General features: G+C 47.6%; 1 protein-coding gene and 1 pseudogene across 5 annotated transcripts; both read left to right on the forward strand.

Moving 5' to 3' along the window:
• Positions 1-210: 210 nt before the first annotated feature.
• CLN3 (CLN3 lysosomal/endosomal transmembrane protein, battenin) lies at positions 211-13,301 on the forward strand. 4 transcript variants are annotated; one of them, XM_080678812.1, is made up of 16 exons: positions 211-681; positions 868-988; positions 1,138-1,225; positions 3,054-3,150; positions 3,906-3,977; positions 4,338-4,417; positions 4,529-4,614; positions 5,111-5,183; positions 5,271-5,414; positions 6,160-6,281; positions 6,974-7,020; positions 7,110-7,178; positions 7,272-7,327; positions 7,447-7,540; positions 10,219-10,359; positions 10,467-10,822. In XM_080678812.1, exons 2-16 carry the CDS (start codon positions 943-945, stop codon positions 10,584-10,586), a joined length of 1,335 nt encoding a protein of 444 aa, XP_080534938.1. In that variant the 5' UTR covers positions 211-681; positions 868-942; the 3' UTR covers positions 10,587-10,822. The 4 variants fall into 4 exon arrangements, with proteins under 4 accessions (XP_080534938.1, XP_080534940.1, XP_080534941.1 ...); XM_080678813.1 differs by having other exon boundaries at positions 519-654; XM_080678814.1 differs by lacking the exons at positions 10,219-10,359; positions 10,467-10,822 and adding an exon at positions 13,120-13,301.
• On the forward strand, positions 11,903-13,061 carry LOC308253402 (T-complex protein 1 subunit zeta-like; annotated as a pseudogene). The gene has a single exon. The product of its transcript is annotated as a T-complex protein 1 subunit zeta-like (transcript).
• Positions 13,302-16,813: the final 3,512 nt, after the last annotated feature.

The raw sequence follows: 16,813 nt of genomic DNA on the forward strand, positions 1-16,813 counted from the left end.
CCTGCTCAACCAGCACAGGTCTCTGGTGCTCTCCTACGGTCACCTTTACATCTAACTTTGTATGATCATCAGGAACTTCCTTTTTTGTTGTTTTCTCATCTGTAAAACCGGGGGTTGGACGACTGTGATATTCTTTGGTTCTAGAATAATTTGGTAAAGGGACCTCTTAACGCCTTGGATACTGCCAATAATAATTCATGAAATCCTCTTAGGTTGGTGTTACCTTTACATTCCGTTTCTAAAGCAATATCAGGACCGCAGAAAGAAATAAGAATGGCCTGAAACTGTCCGACTTTGCTCCCAGCCAAAAACAGTCGCGACTGAAATGAGTAGCCAGGTGGCCATATTTGTTTCTGGCAAATGAGGGCCGCGAGCGCTGAAGCCGCTTACTGCCATGATTAGTGTTGGCACAATACCCGCCGCGGCTTCGGGCGCCATCAATCTAATGTCAGGGCTCTTCTTGCTGATTCCACCCACTGCAGTTTTAAGCCAGCGGTTCCAGGGTTCTCCTGGCCTCTCTCGGCGCCACACCCCGAAGCTGGCAAGGCCTAAAGCGAAGATAGAGAGAAAACGCGGAAGTGGTGAGGACCTCCGAGCACGTGATGGGGGAACCCGCTGGTGCTGTCACGTGACCAGTCGACCTGCTGCTCCTAGGTGCGGAATGTTCATCTGCTCTTAAAGGTACAGGCTGCAGGGACCCCCTGCTTTAGAGGGGCGGGGCAGAGTCCGACGGGTGGGGCTTGGGGGGGCGTGGGAGACCGCGAGATGGATCCCCGGCCTAGCGTAGTGGATTGCCGGGGCGCGAGTGCAGCAGAGAAGCGCAGCTCGGACCAGCAGTGGGGCGTTGACCCTTCTCACCTGTCACAGACCCTCACCGACCCATCGAAGCCAACTCCGAACGTTCGCTGACTTTGGGCCGCTGGGAAACCTGAACTTGATGCCATGGGAGGCTGTGCGGGCTCGCGGCGACACCTTTCAGATTCCGAGGGTGAGTAGTACGGCCCCCCTCACTGGAGTGACTGCCTCTGACCCGGACCCACCTGACAGCTCCGGAGCAGGCGCGACCCGGGAGGACACCCGTGGGGTCATCATACCCCTGAGAGGGTTGGGCATCATGCCTTCTTCTCGCCCTCCCAGGAGAGGTGACCGCCCAAGAACCTCGGGAACCTCGGCCTGCTCCGCCGGACCGGCAGGGCGCCCATTGGAAGAACGCGATGGGCTTCTGGTGAGTGGCCTGAAGAGTTCAACAGAAGTAAAATGGGGTGGGAAGAGGGAGGCCACAGGAGGAAGAGGGAAGTAAAGAGTTGAAAAAGGAGCTGGATCCACAAATATTTACTGAACCACTTGGTTTGGCCTGAGGCAATGTGTAAATTTCCCAAATTTAATCATTTACTTACCACCTTAACATTTTGGCCAGATCCTCATACCACCTGTGGGATTATTTACTTGTTTTTATTCCAACCAATTAAGCCTTTAAATCCATAAATATACGTTTTGGGGGGGTGGTTTTCAGACTTATCTGGGGATATTTTTCCCATTGATTTCTAGAGAGAGTGGAAAGGAAGGAGAAGGGAGAGAGAGAGAGAAAAAAAAAGCATCGAGTTGAGAGAGACACATGGCTTGGTTGCCTCCTGCACTCACCCCTACTGGGCCTGGGGAATCTGCCACCCTTCCCTCTGTGGGCCGACATCTAACCACTGAGCAAACCGGCCAGGGCAATATATGTATTTTTTTAAAGAAAACTTTAAATCACTACTCTATAGAAAGCCAATTTCCCTAATGCACACTTAAATAAGTGCATCGATACTTTTTAAAATATATTTTTTATTGATTTTTGGAGAGAGTGGAAGGGAGAGGGGGAGAGAGAGAAAAATATCATCAATCGACTGCCTCCTGCATGCCCCCTACTGGGGATTGAGCCCGCAACCCAGGCATGAGCCCTGACCAGGAATCAAACCTGTGACCTCTTATTTCATGGATCAACACTCAACCACTAAGCCACAAGGGTTGGGCACTTTTTAAAAGATCATCCATCACCCTAACCAGTTTGGCTCAGTGGATAGAGTGTCGGCCTGTGAACTCAAGGGTCCCAGGTTCGATTCTGGTCAAGGGCATGTACCTTGGTTTCAGGCACATACCCAGTAGGGAGTGTGCAGGAGGCAGCTGGTCCATGTTTCTAACTCTCTATCCCTCTCCCTTCCTCTCTGTAAAAAATCAATAAAATATATATATATTTAAAAAGATCATCCATCTACCTCCTAAAATTACTTTACATACTGAAAAATACTCCTAGCACCAACCTAAACATCAAGGACTTGGGTGGCAGATTGGGTTGGAAGTGACTTCCCATGTAACTCTAGTCACAAAGCCTCTCTGAGTCTCAGTTTCTCAGCAGTAAAATGGGAAGAGCAATAGTCCCCCTTCATGGGCTTGTGAAAAAGACACATGAACTCTGGCGCTGGACCCAGTTCCATTCCCATTACTGAGTGCTGCTCTGGGAGATGAATGTATGCAAACAAGATCCTTCATGGATCATAAAGGACTTTGGTATTATCTTGTTTTGACCCTTCCTGAATTCCGCCAGGTGGGAGAGAAATTTGTATCCCCACTTGACACATGAGTAGGCCGAGACCACTCAAGTAGGAAGCAGCAGACTTGGGGCCTGAACATAAACCTTTGGTTTCAAGCACCAGGAGCTTTCTACTGACTCCCAGCGCATCCAGGACAGAGGCTCCGTGGATGAGAACTGCCCCAGGAACTGTTGGGAGCTCAGAGGAACAGTCATCAAGGATGACTCTCTCCTCTTCCTGAGAGAAGTCTGGGAGATTAGATGTGAACCCAAGTCTGTGATCCCAAAGCCCATATTTCCAACCCTAACACTGAATGAAGATGAGGTCTGGTGATAGAGAAAAAAGTGGGAGCTGATTGAAGGAAAGGGGAGGATTGGTGCTAGGATTTCGGTTAGATTGTAGGCCTGAAAGGAGGTTAAGATCTGTTCTAATATGTCAATTATATCTCAGTAAAACGGGGGTAATCTGTCCTGCTCACTCCAGGCTCTTGGGCCTTTGCAACAACTTCTCTTACGTGGTGATGCTCAGTGCTGCTCATGACATCCTCAGCCACAAGAGGGCATCTGGAAACCAAAGCCATGTAAGTGACCCTCTACCTTCACACTGTGGGAAGAGATGAGGGACTCACCCTGGGGCAGAAGCTCCCTTGAAACACTCATAGAAGGGTAGCCAAGGGGTGGGGCAAGGGCTGAAGTTCCCAGTCTCCCCGATCTCAGAGCAGGAAGGGTCTTTAGGAATCAGTTGGTGCCAGGTGTAAAACTCAGATGTTGGCTGGGTAGAACCATGGTCTATGGCAGTTTCTTAACCCTCACACTGTTAACATTTGGGCTGGATCATTCTTTGTTGTGGGCCTGTCCTGTGCATTGTGGGATCTTTAGCAGCATCCCTGGCCTCTTTGCCAGATGCCAATAGCACCCTCTACCCTCCAGTTGTGACAATCAGGAGTGTCTCCAGACACTGCCAAATGCTCCTGTGGGATTTAATCACCTCTGGTTAAGGACCACTTGTCTGTGAGGATCTCGTGGGCAGCTGCCACCTTACAGGTCCAACAAGGAATTTGGCTCAAGATCAGATTTTCTGGAAACCCACATTTTTTAATGAAAGCTCCTAAATGTGTTACCCAAATAAAGTCTATTTACAGGACCATCTTTGGCCAGTGGGTCCATCTATGGAAACCTCCTCCTTCCCATTATGCACACAGAGAAACTGAGGTCCAGGAGACCAGTGCTGACTCAAGGCCATCCTTCAAGTCAGAGCAGAGCTGAGACTAGAGCCAGGCCCTGTTTGTCTACCCTCTTGCCTCCCAGGGTGAAACACTTCCTTCTTTCCCATCAGGTAGACCCAGACCCAGTCCCCACCCCCCACAATAACTCATCTCGCTTTGACTGCAACTCTGTCTCCACAGCTGTGAGTACCCATCTGGTCCTCCCCTGACCTCCAGCCCCACCCCCTCAGCATCCAGCTGGGACTGTCCTAATTATGATCATTAAGACTGCCATTCCCTGAGCCCTTTCTGTGTGTAGCTAATATTGGCTCGTTTCATCCACATAGCAGTACTGTGAGCTAGGCACTGTAATCATCCCCCATTTTCCAGATGAGGAAACTGGAGTCAGAGAATGTGAATGCCTTGACACACAGCTAAGGAGCGGCAGAGCTGGGACTTGAACCCAGATCTGAATTCAGAGCCTGTCGCAGGTCTCCTTGGCCACTTGGTTCAGAGGTTTGTCCCGGGGAAGGTCTGGGTCTCACTCTGTCCTCCTGTCCCAGGCGGTGCTCCTGGCAGACATCCTCCCCACACTCGTCATCAAATTGCTGGCTCCCCTTGGCCTTCATCTGCTGCCCTACAGGTGGGGGGCAAGGGGGCCGGAGGAGGGGCGGCTGGGATCTGTGAGGAGGCTGGGAGGGCAAATGCGGTGAGAGCCGAAACTGACCTTGCCCTTCCCTCCCCTCTCCCTCAGCCCCCGGGTTCTCTGCAGTGGGGTTTGTGCAGCTGGAAGCTTCATCCTGGTCGCATTTTCCCACTCGGTGGTGACCAGCCTGTGTGGTGAGCATGAGGTTTTGTATCAGGTGGGGGGGCCCAGAGGAACTGCAGCAGAGCATTTGTGGGAGCAGTCACCCCAACTCTGCAAAGGAAAGAGATTATTTTTGTAACCCTCAGAAGCTGCTAGGACTGCTCAAGTAGAGGACGGGAAATGAGGTCAATTTGGAGGGGTAGGTGGTGGGGGACATGGGAGGAAATGGATGGATTAGATGGAGATGGAGATAAGCAGAGGAACCAAGGCTCCATCACGGGTGGAGGAGGCATCCAGGATGAGATTTTGCTTCTGGTTTGATAACGGTAGGTGGTAGTGCCATTCATTCCCTGTGAGAGGGATTCAAAGGAGGCTTTGGTTCTACTTCAGATCTGGAGCCCGGCCCATCCAGGGATCTGTTTTTAGCCACTCTGAGCTGATGCAGAGGAGGCCATGGCCAGACACCTCCAGGGCCTGGGGTATGGGAAAGGCTAAGTATGGCCACTGTCGTGCTTGTCCTCCCCCCAGGTGTGGTCTTGGCTAGCATCTCATCAGGCCTGGGGGAGGTCACCTTCCTCTCACTCACCGCCTTCTACCCCAGGTAAGCAGGCAGGGAGCAGGGAGCAGGGAGAGGAGGTCCCACTGCTGGCTTTGGTCCTTCTTAGTGCTCCAGTGTTCTCCTTCTCAGGGCTGTGATCTCCTGGTGGTCCTCAGGTACTGGGGGAGCAGGGCTACTGGGGGCATTGTCCTACCTGGGCCTCACCCAGGTTGGCCTTTCCCCCCAGCACACCCTGCTGTCCATGCTGGGCATCCCCGCCTTGCTGCTGGCCAGGTAAGCTGTGCAGGGCTGGGAGAAAGAGGGGTTTGAGGAGACAAAACTCGATCATGATCCCAATCCTCAGATCCCTTCAGCCTTGTTATGAGGGATGTAGGTTCTAGAATCTAGACTCTGACGGGCCTGGATTTGAGTCTGGAGCAACCACATCTTAGCTGTGTGGGATGGGACAAGTTGCTTTACCTCTCTGACCCTTGGTGTTCCCCTATCTCCAACTGTGGTCATTCTCCTTGCTTCCCTGCAAGGCGATGTGTGTGAAGCATCCAGCACGGTGTGGTTCCCAAGGTGACTTGAGGGTAGACTTGATTAATGTTATGTATATTTGGAAAAAATTTTAATCAATCAAACCTGTGATTTCACAGATTATTGCTTAGGACAAGGCCATGCAGAAAAGGGGAGTCAATTGAAAGAAAGCATTAAGTAAAACATATTATACACAGGAGGAGTGTGGATATGACAAATAGCATGAAGACAAAACAGAATTGAAGTTTGGGAGGTTCTGGCTTAGCACAGAATGAACACATAATAAGCGGTAGATAGAGCAGCCATTAGAATAATATGTGAAGCAAACAGCTGACTGGCGTAGTGTGAGCCAGGCCCGGTCGAAGCAACAAGGAGACAAGTTTCAGCTCCAGGGAAGAAAGCATTTTCTACAGTTGGGGCTCTCTGGCACAGGATGGAGGTGGGGTGCCTCTCCCGCTGACTGAGGCTCTTGGCCTTCTCTCCTCCCACCTACTCCTAGCTATTTCTTTTTGCTCACATCGCCCGAGCCCCAGGACCCTGGAGGGGAAGAAGAGGCAGAGAGGGCAGCTCGGCAGCCCCTGATGAGCAGCGAGGCCCCCGAGGCCCCCGAGTGGAAGCCAGGTTGGAGACACAGGAGGTCCTCAGATTTAGCCTTCCTCCCCACAGTGCACCGTGGGAAGGGGAAGGGGATGCGTGAGAGCCAATCACAGTCAGCTAGTCAGGAAATACTCATTGGGTACTTACTCTGTGCCAGACCCTCCAGTCACTGGGTGGGCGGTGAGTAAGATAAGGAAATGAGGCCGACTCGTAAACAACTGAATCAGAAACGTGCTTTTCATATATTGGTAAGTGCTGGGAGGACATAAAGCAGTGATGTGCTAGAAAATGACAACTGGGGGAAATGGAGAGTTCTGCTTACACAAGGTGGTCAGTGAAGGACTCTTTGAGGAGGTGTTATTGGGCTAAAATTTTATTGACAAGGCATCAGCCCCGTGGACATCCAGGAGAGCAGGTTCCAGGCAGAGGAAGCAGCAAGTGCTGTGTGAACGAGCCTGGATGTTCAAGAAACAGAAAGAAGGGGCCAGTGTGGCTGGGGTGGAGATGGACAGCCATCGAACTGTACAAGAGCCAGGAAGAGGTCTTTTTTTTTTTTTTTTTTTAACCATGGTGAAAAACACTTAACCTGAAGTTCACCAGTTTAACCATTGTAACTGTACAATTCCTTGTTGGCGGGTTGATTCTTTCCCAGCAGCACCCCTTGGCAGAGCCCATATGCCAACCTCACCTGCCCTTCTCTCCCTGCTCCTCTGCAGACTCAAGCTCAAGCCTCTCCCTTCAGGAGAAGTGGACTGTGTTCAAGGTATGCACGGTGGATGGGGCCCGTCCCCATCTGTGGCCAGTGCCCGTCTCCCTGCCGACCACGTATGTTGTGTCTTCTGGCTCTTCCAGGGCCTGCAGTGTTACATCATCCCGCTGGTCCTGGTTTACTTTGCTGAGTACTTCATCAATCAGGGGCTTGTGAGTGAGGGCACTGGGAGGCATGTGGGGATAGAGATCGAGGTGGGGACCCACATGTCCCTACTCATCTCCCCTGTCTGGTCTTTGCTGCAGTTTGAGCTCCTCTTCTTCCGGAACACGTCCCTGAGTCATGCTCAGCAGTACCGCTGGTGAGAGCAGTGAGGAGGGTGGCAGGATGGGCTGTCTGCCGGGCAGGCCTGGGGTTGGAAGGGGCTGACATGTGAGTAGACACTGGAGGGCTTCCTACTCCTCCCTGCCCCTATCTCAGGTACCAGATGCTGTACCAGGCTGGCGTCTTTGCCTCCCGCTCCTCTCTTCGCTGCTTTCGCATCCAGTTCACGTGGGCCCTGGCCCTGCTGCAGGTACAAGGCCCCTGGCCCCCACTCCATTCCCACCTTCCCTCCCAGCTTCCCCAAGCACAGGAACAGAAGACCAGCAGGGCTGCGTGTCCAGTGTGTCCTTAGAGCCAGGCGAAGCTGATGTAAATCCCAGCTCCTGTGCTCAGTAGCTATGTGACATAGGGCAGGTCTCCAAACCAATTTCTAGTTTCCTCATCTAGAAATCAGGCATGGCCACCATCTACTTCTCAGGGTAGTTTTAAGAAATAGAGATGAGAAGAGGAATGAAAGAACAAGACTTTATATTGGGTCTCAATCAGTTAGAATCACTTACGTCATGATTATTTGCACAAGCCTCATGTAGAGCCACAGGCCTTCAAATAACATTTCTAACAATAAGAAAATGCAGTTCTTTTACTCTGCATGGTTAATTATAATAGAACTAGAAGTATGATTCACAAAGATTCATGCCAGAATGGGCCTTCCTTTCCCTGGCTGCTAGCATCACCTTCACTCTGGCCGGAGCCGCCTTTCCGCCTTCCCATGCTGCCCAGAGGCCCGGAGCAGCTGGGGGTGGTGTGGAATGCCTGCATCGTCGCCACCATGGCGACGACACAAGCGTCCCACCCCACCCCCAGCCACTCAGTGCCTGTGTATGCAAATTAACCTTCCATCTTTCTTGGGTTGATTTGCATACTCACTCCTGATTGGCTGGTGGGCGTCGCGAAGGTGCAGTCAATTAGCATGTTACTTTTTTATTAGGTAGACTAGAGGCCTGGTGCACAAAATTGTGCACTTGGGGGGGGTCCCTCAGCCTGGCCTGCGCCCTCTCGCAGTCCGGGAGCCCTCGGGGGATGTCCACTGATGGCTTAGGTGGGGAGCAGACCTAAGCCAGCAGTTGGACATCCTTAGCACTGCTGTGGAGGCGGGAGAGGCTCCCGCCACCGCCGCTACACTCACCAGCTGTGAGCCCGGCTTTTGGCTGAGCGGCACACCCCTGTGAGAGTGCACTGACCACCAGGGGGCAGCTCCTGCGTTGAGCATCTGCCCCCTTGTGGTCAGTGCACGTCATGGTGACCGGTTGTTCCACCATTTGGTTGATTTGCATATTAGCCTTTTATTATATAGGATCAGTGACATTGTACTCAACAGATTGTATATCTCAAGGCTGGTGAGCAAGTTCAACTACCCATGACAAAAGTAATCTACAGCTTTAAGAAAACAAACACCTTTCCCTACAACAGTCTAACAAAAGTACTTTTTTTAAATCCTCACCCAAGGACTTGCTCAGAGAGAGGAAGGGAGAGAGAAACAAACACAGTGTGAGAGAGAAACACTGGTTGTCTTCTGTATGTGCTCGGACCGGGGTCGAACCTGCCCCTGCAACCTTTTGGTGCACAGGATGACACTCCAACCAACTGAGCCACTCCGGCCGGGCTAAGAAAAGTACTTTTACATAATCAGCATGTATTGTTTCTGCAGCCCTGTAGGTAACTATTAAAATAAACTTTCAATTGCTATAGGAATGTCCTTTGCCCTTTTTAATGTACTTAAATCATAACAAGATCTAGAATAAGTATAGATTACACTTGAACATTATGGCAACAGCATGCCAATATCCTCTAGCTTTCTCCTTTATTTATGGAAGCAGTACCGCCAGCCGAGGGCTTTGTAGCTCCAAAGACCCAAATTGTTGTGTTAATAAATCTTAACTCAGGGTTCTTCATTAGATGCTGCTGACATAGAGTTTATGATTTTAGTTATAATTTTAACCAAGGCTGCTTTGTAGAAATAGGGGTGTATAAACATTTAATTCCATTACAGAAAGCGTGTAGATGAAAGTATTTGCTGCAGATGAAAGTATTTGTAGTGTTTCACAGATCACGTTAGTATTACCAGAGTCCTTTTAAATGCAGATTTCTGAGCCTCGCTCAGATGAATTAGGACCTCTGAGAGCGAGGCCTGTGGGTGACCCTCATGTGCATCAAACCGTGAACCACCGTGGTGACAACCCTGCACTCAGGATGGGACACTGGGATCCCCTGAGGGGCCAGGGCACCAAGGAGGGACCTACACCCTTGGGTGGGGTCAGAGAGGCTTCCTAAATGAGGTGGGAACAGCTAAGCCAGAGTGTCTCTGCCTCAGCGCTGGTCCCCATCATTCTTTGTGGTAGGCTGTCCGGCTCCTCTGGCCTCCACCCATTAGATGCCAATAGCAGCCTCCATTCCCAGTTATGACAACCAAGATCTCCAGACATTGTCAAACGTCCTGTGGGCAGCAAACCAAGCCCCAATGAGAACCACTGGTCTAAATGTAGCCCCTATGGGGGAAACTATTCAGGGAGCCCCTTGGGAGGAGGAATGCATCACAGGAGTAAGTGACCCTGATCCAAGCTGAGCTTTGGACAGTGGCAAAGGGATCCCACATGAGGGGAGGTGGAATGGCATTCCAGGGAGTAGGAGTGACATGAGCAAAGGGGCCAGAGAGGAGACCCACGAGGTCTGGGGTGCTGGGGTAGGGTAGAGAGAAGGGGTGACCCAGATCCTAGAGTCTGGTGGGCCAGCTGGATGTTGGGATTCGATCCCAGCCTGCCAGCCCTCCCTCATCAGTGTCTCCAAGAACTGGGGCCACTGAAGGGATGGCAGCCTCCCTTCTCCTGCTGCGAGTCCAGGCTCAGCCCTGCCTCCCACCTGCACCCACAGTGCTTCAACCTGGTCTTCCTGCTGGTGGACGTATGGCTGAGCTTCCTGCCCAGCATCTACCTTGTCTTCCTGATCGTTCTGTATGAGGGGCTCCTGGGGGGTGCTGCCTACGTGAACACCTTCCACAACATCGCCCTGGAGGTCAGCACTGGTCAGGCGAGGGCTGTGGGTGGCCTTTCTGGGGAAAGCCAGGGCAGGGGTGTGGAGAACGGAAGCCTCACCCCTGCTCCCTGCTCCCCCTCCCCCAGACCAGTGATGAGCACCGGGAGTTTGCCATGGCAACCGCCTGTGTGTCGGACACCTTGGGGATCTCCCTGTCAGGTCTCCTGGCCCTGCCCCTGCACGACTTCCTCTGCCGCCTCTCTTGACACTGGGCTTCTTGGGACACAGGATGCACTGGCAGATGGGCCAGCCAGACCCCAGGCCCACAGCCCAGGGCCCAGCCATGAGCTCTGCCCCTGGACTTTCCTGCACAGAGGGGTTTTAGAGAAGCGCCGGGTTCCGTTCCTCCTTGGTCAAGGGGCAGCAGCTTTCTCCCACTCCACACTGATCTCTGGGACTTTCTTGGCATTATGCCCTCAGAATAAATGCCTGTATTTATCGATTGATTCTGGTGCCATTTTCCTTCTTGAAAAAAAGTTTATTATAAAAGTAATACCAGCCCACTTTGGAGTATATACAGGAGAGTATAAAGACAACATTTCAGCAGATTTCTGCCTAGTCTTTCAGGCTTATTAATTCGCTCACTCGCTATGAGGCAGTCTATACACATTTTTCTCCAGCATGTAAGTTTCAAACATGCAGAGAAGTTGAAAGAATTTGTGCAGTAAGTACTCATATGGGTACTGCCTGGCTTCTACAATGATCACTTTGCTGTAGCTGCATCAGCTCTCCATCAGGCCATCTTATTCTTGTAATGCACTTCAAAGTAGGAGGCTGGGAGCTGGCTTTGGGCACTCTTCACGCTGGGTCTTTTACTCTTATGCTTGGTCAGCTGTGAAGAGCCTACACCCCAAGGCTGAGGAGGCCCAAGCCCAGACAGTGTTGGTGGTTAACATCAGCACAGCCTGGGGGCTGTAGGACATTCTGAGGACCAACTTGGGGCCTAAAGGCACCATGAAGATGCTTGTTTCTGGTGCTGGAGACATCAAGCTTACTAAAGATGGCAAGTGCTGCTTCATGAAATGCAAATTCAGTACCCAACAGTCTCCTTGATAGCCAAAGTAGAAACAGCCAGATGATGGTACCACTTCCAGTGTCCTAATCACTGGAGAACTGCTAAAACAGAGGGGTCTCTACATGTCCGAAGGTCTCATCCCAGAATCATAACAAGGATTGGAAGCTGCAAAGGAAAAGGTACTTCAGTTTTTAGAACAAGTCAAAATAAGCAAAGAGATTCTCGTTCCGTTCTCATTTTCTCTCTCTCTCTCTCTCTCTCTCTCTCTCTCTCTCTCACACACACACACACACACACACACACACACACACACACACACACCTCTTTCCTTCCCCCTTCCCTCAAGGTGAGCACCTTTGCTTTCTTTCTCCTAAGCTCCAAGGGCCTTTGCCTCTGTAACTTGATTCCTGCATCCAAGCAGCTGGCTCGCTTCTTTCACAGCTTGTTTTGTCTGTCTCTGTGACCAAAAAAAAGGAAGCAAAGAGATGGACAGGGAAATACTCATGATGTGGCCAGACATCTCTATGTACTAAAATTCATGCTGAACTTGCTGATGTCTTAGCAGGGGCTGTAGTTGACTCCATTTTGACCATTAAAAAAACAAGAATAACCTATTGACCTCTTGGTTGAGATCATGGAGCAAAAACATACATTTGAAACTGATACAAGTTTCATCAGAGGTCTTGTTTTGGACAGTGGGCATGGAATCTTACATGAGAATGAGAGTGGAAGATGCATACATCCTCAAATGCAATGTGTCAATAGAATATGGCGGGGGGGTGGGGTGGGAAAGTGAATTCTGGCTTTTTTTTTTTTTTTTTTTTTTTTACAAGAGTGCAAAGAGAGAAACCAGTAAAATCTGAAGGAAAATTCATTGAAGATAGAGTTTACAAATAGTAGAACCAAAAAGGAAATCCTGTGGAAACTGAGATAAAGGATTTGTTGTTATTCATCAAAAGGGAATTGACCCATTTTCTTTAGATGCTCTTGCAAAAGAGGGCATAGTAGCTGCACAGAGCTAGAAGGAGAAGTATGGAAAGGCTGACTCTTGCTTGTGGTGGGGCAGCTCTAAATTCGTTTGGTGGCCTAACTCGATGGGGACATGCAGGACCTGTCTGAGTATCCCTTGGAAGAAGAGAAGTTCACCTTTACTGAGAAATGCGACCAAATTAGCACACACCCACTCAAATCAAAGATGCGGTAAGAGATGTCTTGAGGGCCGTTGGAAATGCTATTGAAGGCGCTGGTGCGGTGGAAGTGGCAATGGCAGAAGCCCTGGTCAAACGTGAGCCCAGTGTAAAGGGCAGGGCCCAACTTGGAGTTCAAGCATTTGCTGCTGCTCATTTGCTCATTATTCCCAAGGTTCTTGCTCAGAATTCTGGTTTTGATCTTCAGGAAACACTAGTTAGAGTTCAAGCAGAACATCCAGAATCAGGTCCACTTGTGGGTGTGGCCTTGAACACAGGTGAGCCCGTGGTAGCAGAGAGTAGGCACTGGGATAACTTCTGTGTAAAGAAACAGCTTCTTCATGCCTGCACTGTGATTGCCACCAACATTCCCGTTGATAAGATCATGCGAGCTGGAGCGCCTTCTCTAAAAGGTTGAATTGAAGCTTTCCTTGCATCGTCTGAATCATGATGACTACAGAGTGGGCCTAAAAATAGAGCTGTGGAATTTTTGCCCAATCTTCAAATGATTTTCAATGCAATTTTCTTTTCCCATAGGAAGAAAGAGAAGACACTGGCATCTATTCAAATTTCGAAGTCTGAAATGATCATTAAAGTGTATTTTAAATTGTTTTCAGTGTATACACATAAAGCAGACCATTTTCGCCCAAAACAGGATGTTTTGCTTTAGCTTCTGTGATATAAAAATGCATGTTATCTACCTTATTAAATATCCCTTGAAAAACAAATTTTATTGGTTTAATAATGTCTCCTAATGATGTATTTTAATTTATCCAATAGTTCCCTATTAAGCATTTAAGTTTAAATATTTATGCTAATATAAATAACACTTAAGCAATTTAGTTTTTGAAAGTATCTCTGTTTCCTTAGTCTGAATTGCTGTGTCTGAAACTATTGGATCTTTCTATTGGACTTTTCATGCTTTTGAAGTAGCTTTGCTAAAATGCTCCCCACGAAAGTAGTGAGTAGAAAGATGGATGAACTAGAGACAAGGGAGTTGAAAGAGCTGCAAGTATAAAGTGACAAAAATAAATATAGAGAAGGCAGAGGTGGAAAATGGCTGAAGGCATGGAGACTAAGGGACAGATGAGAAGAATCTTCAGGTAGACCACATTTTCACACCTCTGAACCTTGCTTATACGGAAATATCCATTCCCAACCCTCCAGTGTCATCTTTTTCTCACTTAAGTTATCCTCTCCTACATGTTTTCACAAAGTCATTTTTATACAGTTGATATATCTTTGCAGTCCTCAAAGGTAGCATTGTGTCGCTAAGCTTTGTATTTTGAGGCCTTGGCAGTTGCCTACAGTGAATGTACAATAAATGTGTTTAACGTGAAAAAAAGTAGGCGGCTGACTTGAATACACTTCCCTCTGCATGCTTCAGTGTGCACATTATTAACTAGAGTCCAATATTTTTGTACAGTCCTTTCCTAAAAATATGTTTTCATTGATTTCAGAGAGGAAGGGAGAGGGAGAGAGAGAAACATCAATGATGAGAGAGAATAATTGATCGGATGCCTCCTGCACACTCCCCACCGGGGATCAAGCCTGCAACCCAAGCATGTGCCCTGACCAGGAATTGAACCGTAACCTCCTAGTTCATAGGTCGATGCTCAACTACTGAGGCTCACTGGTCAGGTTGTACAGTCCTTTTTTAGGTACAATTTATATACAGTAAAATGCACAGATTGTTATATTTTAAGTAACTGATGTGGGCTTAGCAATGTTTCCCATATTTCACTGTTACTATCTCTATCATATTTGCTATATCTATGTATACAAGTACTTTTAATATTTTTTATAAAGTGACTAACTTTTTAAATATATATATATATATATATATATATATATATATATATACTTATTGATTTGAGGGGGAGAGAGAGAGAGAGAGAGAAACATCACTAAACACACCCCTGCAGGGGATTGAACCTTAAACCCAGGCATGTGCCCTGACCAGGAATCCAACTATTGAACTCTTGGTGCACAGGACGATGCTCAACCAACTGCACCACACCAGTCAGGCTAGGTCTCCTTTATTTTCTTTCAATAATGCTTTGTAATATTCAGAGTATATATTTTACCCTTATTTGCTAAAAATTTTAAAAATATGTGTTTTTATTGATTTTTTAGAAGTATTTTTATTGATTTTTAGAGAAAGGAAGGGAGAGGGAGAGAAAGATAGAAACATCAATGATGTGGCTCAGTGGTTGAGTGTCAACCTATGAACCAGGAGGTAACGGTTGGATTCCCAGTCAGGGCACATGCCCAGTGTGAGGTGTGCAGGAGGTAGCCGATCAATGATTCTCTCTCATCATTGATGTTTCTATCTCTCTCTCCCTTTCCCTTTCTCTCTGGAATCAATAAAAATATTTTTTAAATAAATAAATAAACCTTTGTCACAGACAATAGTATGGTGAAGGCCTGGGGAGGGGGCGGGAGCAGGATGGAGAGGGTCAATGGGGGCAAAGGGGAAGGGGACATCTGTAATACTTTCAACAATAAAGATAAATTTTTTAAAATAATGAAAAATAAACCTTTGTGCATTATACATTTTCTACATATGAGTATTTGTTTAAAATAGATTCTCAAAACTGAAATTTGTAGGGATGAGCATTTTTTTCAGTTGTTGTTGCTTTAGGCTTTCTACAATGTTTTTGAAAGGTTTTTTGTTTGCTATACCAGTTTATATGCACCGTTGCTTGTCACACACTCTCTTTGGTACTTGGGGACAATCATTTTTAAATATTTGCTAAGTGAGTAAAAACATACTTAATCTTTATTATTTTAAAAATTACCTTTAACAGCATTATTGAGATACTAGAGGCCCGGTGCACGAAATTCATGCAAGGGACTCAGCCCTCGCAGCCATGGCAGCTTGCCTTGGCCCTCGCAGCCCCAGCTTCATCCGGAAGTTTGTCCAGAAGGTTGTTCGGCTATCTGGTCTAATTAGCATATTATAGTTTTATTATTATAGATAATTCACCTACAATAAAATTGGTTTTCAGCCCTGACTGGTTTGGCTCAGTGGATAGAGTGTCGGCCTGCAGACTCAAGGGTCCCAAGTTTGATTCCTGTCAAAAGGCATGTACCTTGGTTGCGGGCACATACCCAGTAGGGAGTGTGCAGGAGGCAGCTGATCAATGTTTCTAACTCTTTATCCCTTTCCCTTCCTCTCTGTAAAATACCAATAAAATATATTTTTTAAAAATTGGTTTTCACTATAATTCAAGATATGTGTGACCATCACCAGTCAAAATTAGAACACATTTATCACCTAAAAAAAAAATCCTATAACCTTTTCCTACCACCCCTTCCCTACCATTCCCCCCACAGCCCTAAGAAACCACCAGTTTACTTTCTGTCTATAGATTTTCCTATTCTGGGCATTTCCTATAAATGGAATCATAATGTGTGGTCTTTTGTGACTGGCATCTTTAACTTAGCATAATATTTTCAAGATTCATCCATGTTGGAAATCACCTTATTCATTCTTATGGTTGAATTTTATTGCACTGAGTGGATATACAACATTTTGTTTATCTACTCATCAGTTGTCAGGCACTTGGGTTGTTTCCATTTATTGGTTGTTATGAACAAGCTGCTATAAACATTTGTCAATTTTTTTTTTGTGGACATGTTTTCATTTCTCTTGGGTAATACCTAGGAGTAGATTTGCTGGCACTTGGTAATTCTGTTTGATCCTTTGAGGAACCTCCAAACTGCTTTCCAACATGGCTATGCCATTTTGCATCCCACCAGCATGTATGAGGGCTATAATACTCCACGTCCTCAGAAATACTTGCTATTTCCCTTTTTGTTTTTGTTGTTTGTTTGTTTGTTTTAATTATTATTATAGCCCTTTACTGGGTATGCAGTAGTGTCTCATTGTGGTTTTGATTCGCAATTCCCTGAGGATTAATGATTTTGAACATCTTTTCATGTGCTTGTTGGCCATTTGTACATCTTCTTTGGAGAAAAATGTCTATTCAAATCCTTTGCCCCTGTTTAAATTGGATTCTTTGCCTTTTTGTTTTCTTTTTTTAAATATTATATTTTAGAGAGAGAGGAAGGGAGAGGGATAAAGAGATAGAAAATCGGATTGTCTGCCTCCTGCCCGCCCCCAAAACCTGGGCATGTGCCTGACCAGGAATTGAACTGGTGACCTCTTGGTTCATGGGTTGACACTCAACTAGTGAGCCACACCAGCCAGGCTATCTTTTTATTT

Source organism: Plecotus auritus, assembly GCF_963455305.1.
Source record: "Plecotus auritus genome assembly, chromosome: 7".
Classification (NCBI taxonomy): domain Eukaryota; kingdom Metazoa; phylum Chordata; class Mammalia; order Chiroptera; family Vespertilionidae; genus Plecotus; species Plecotus auritus.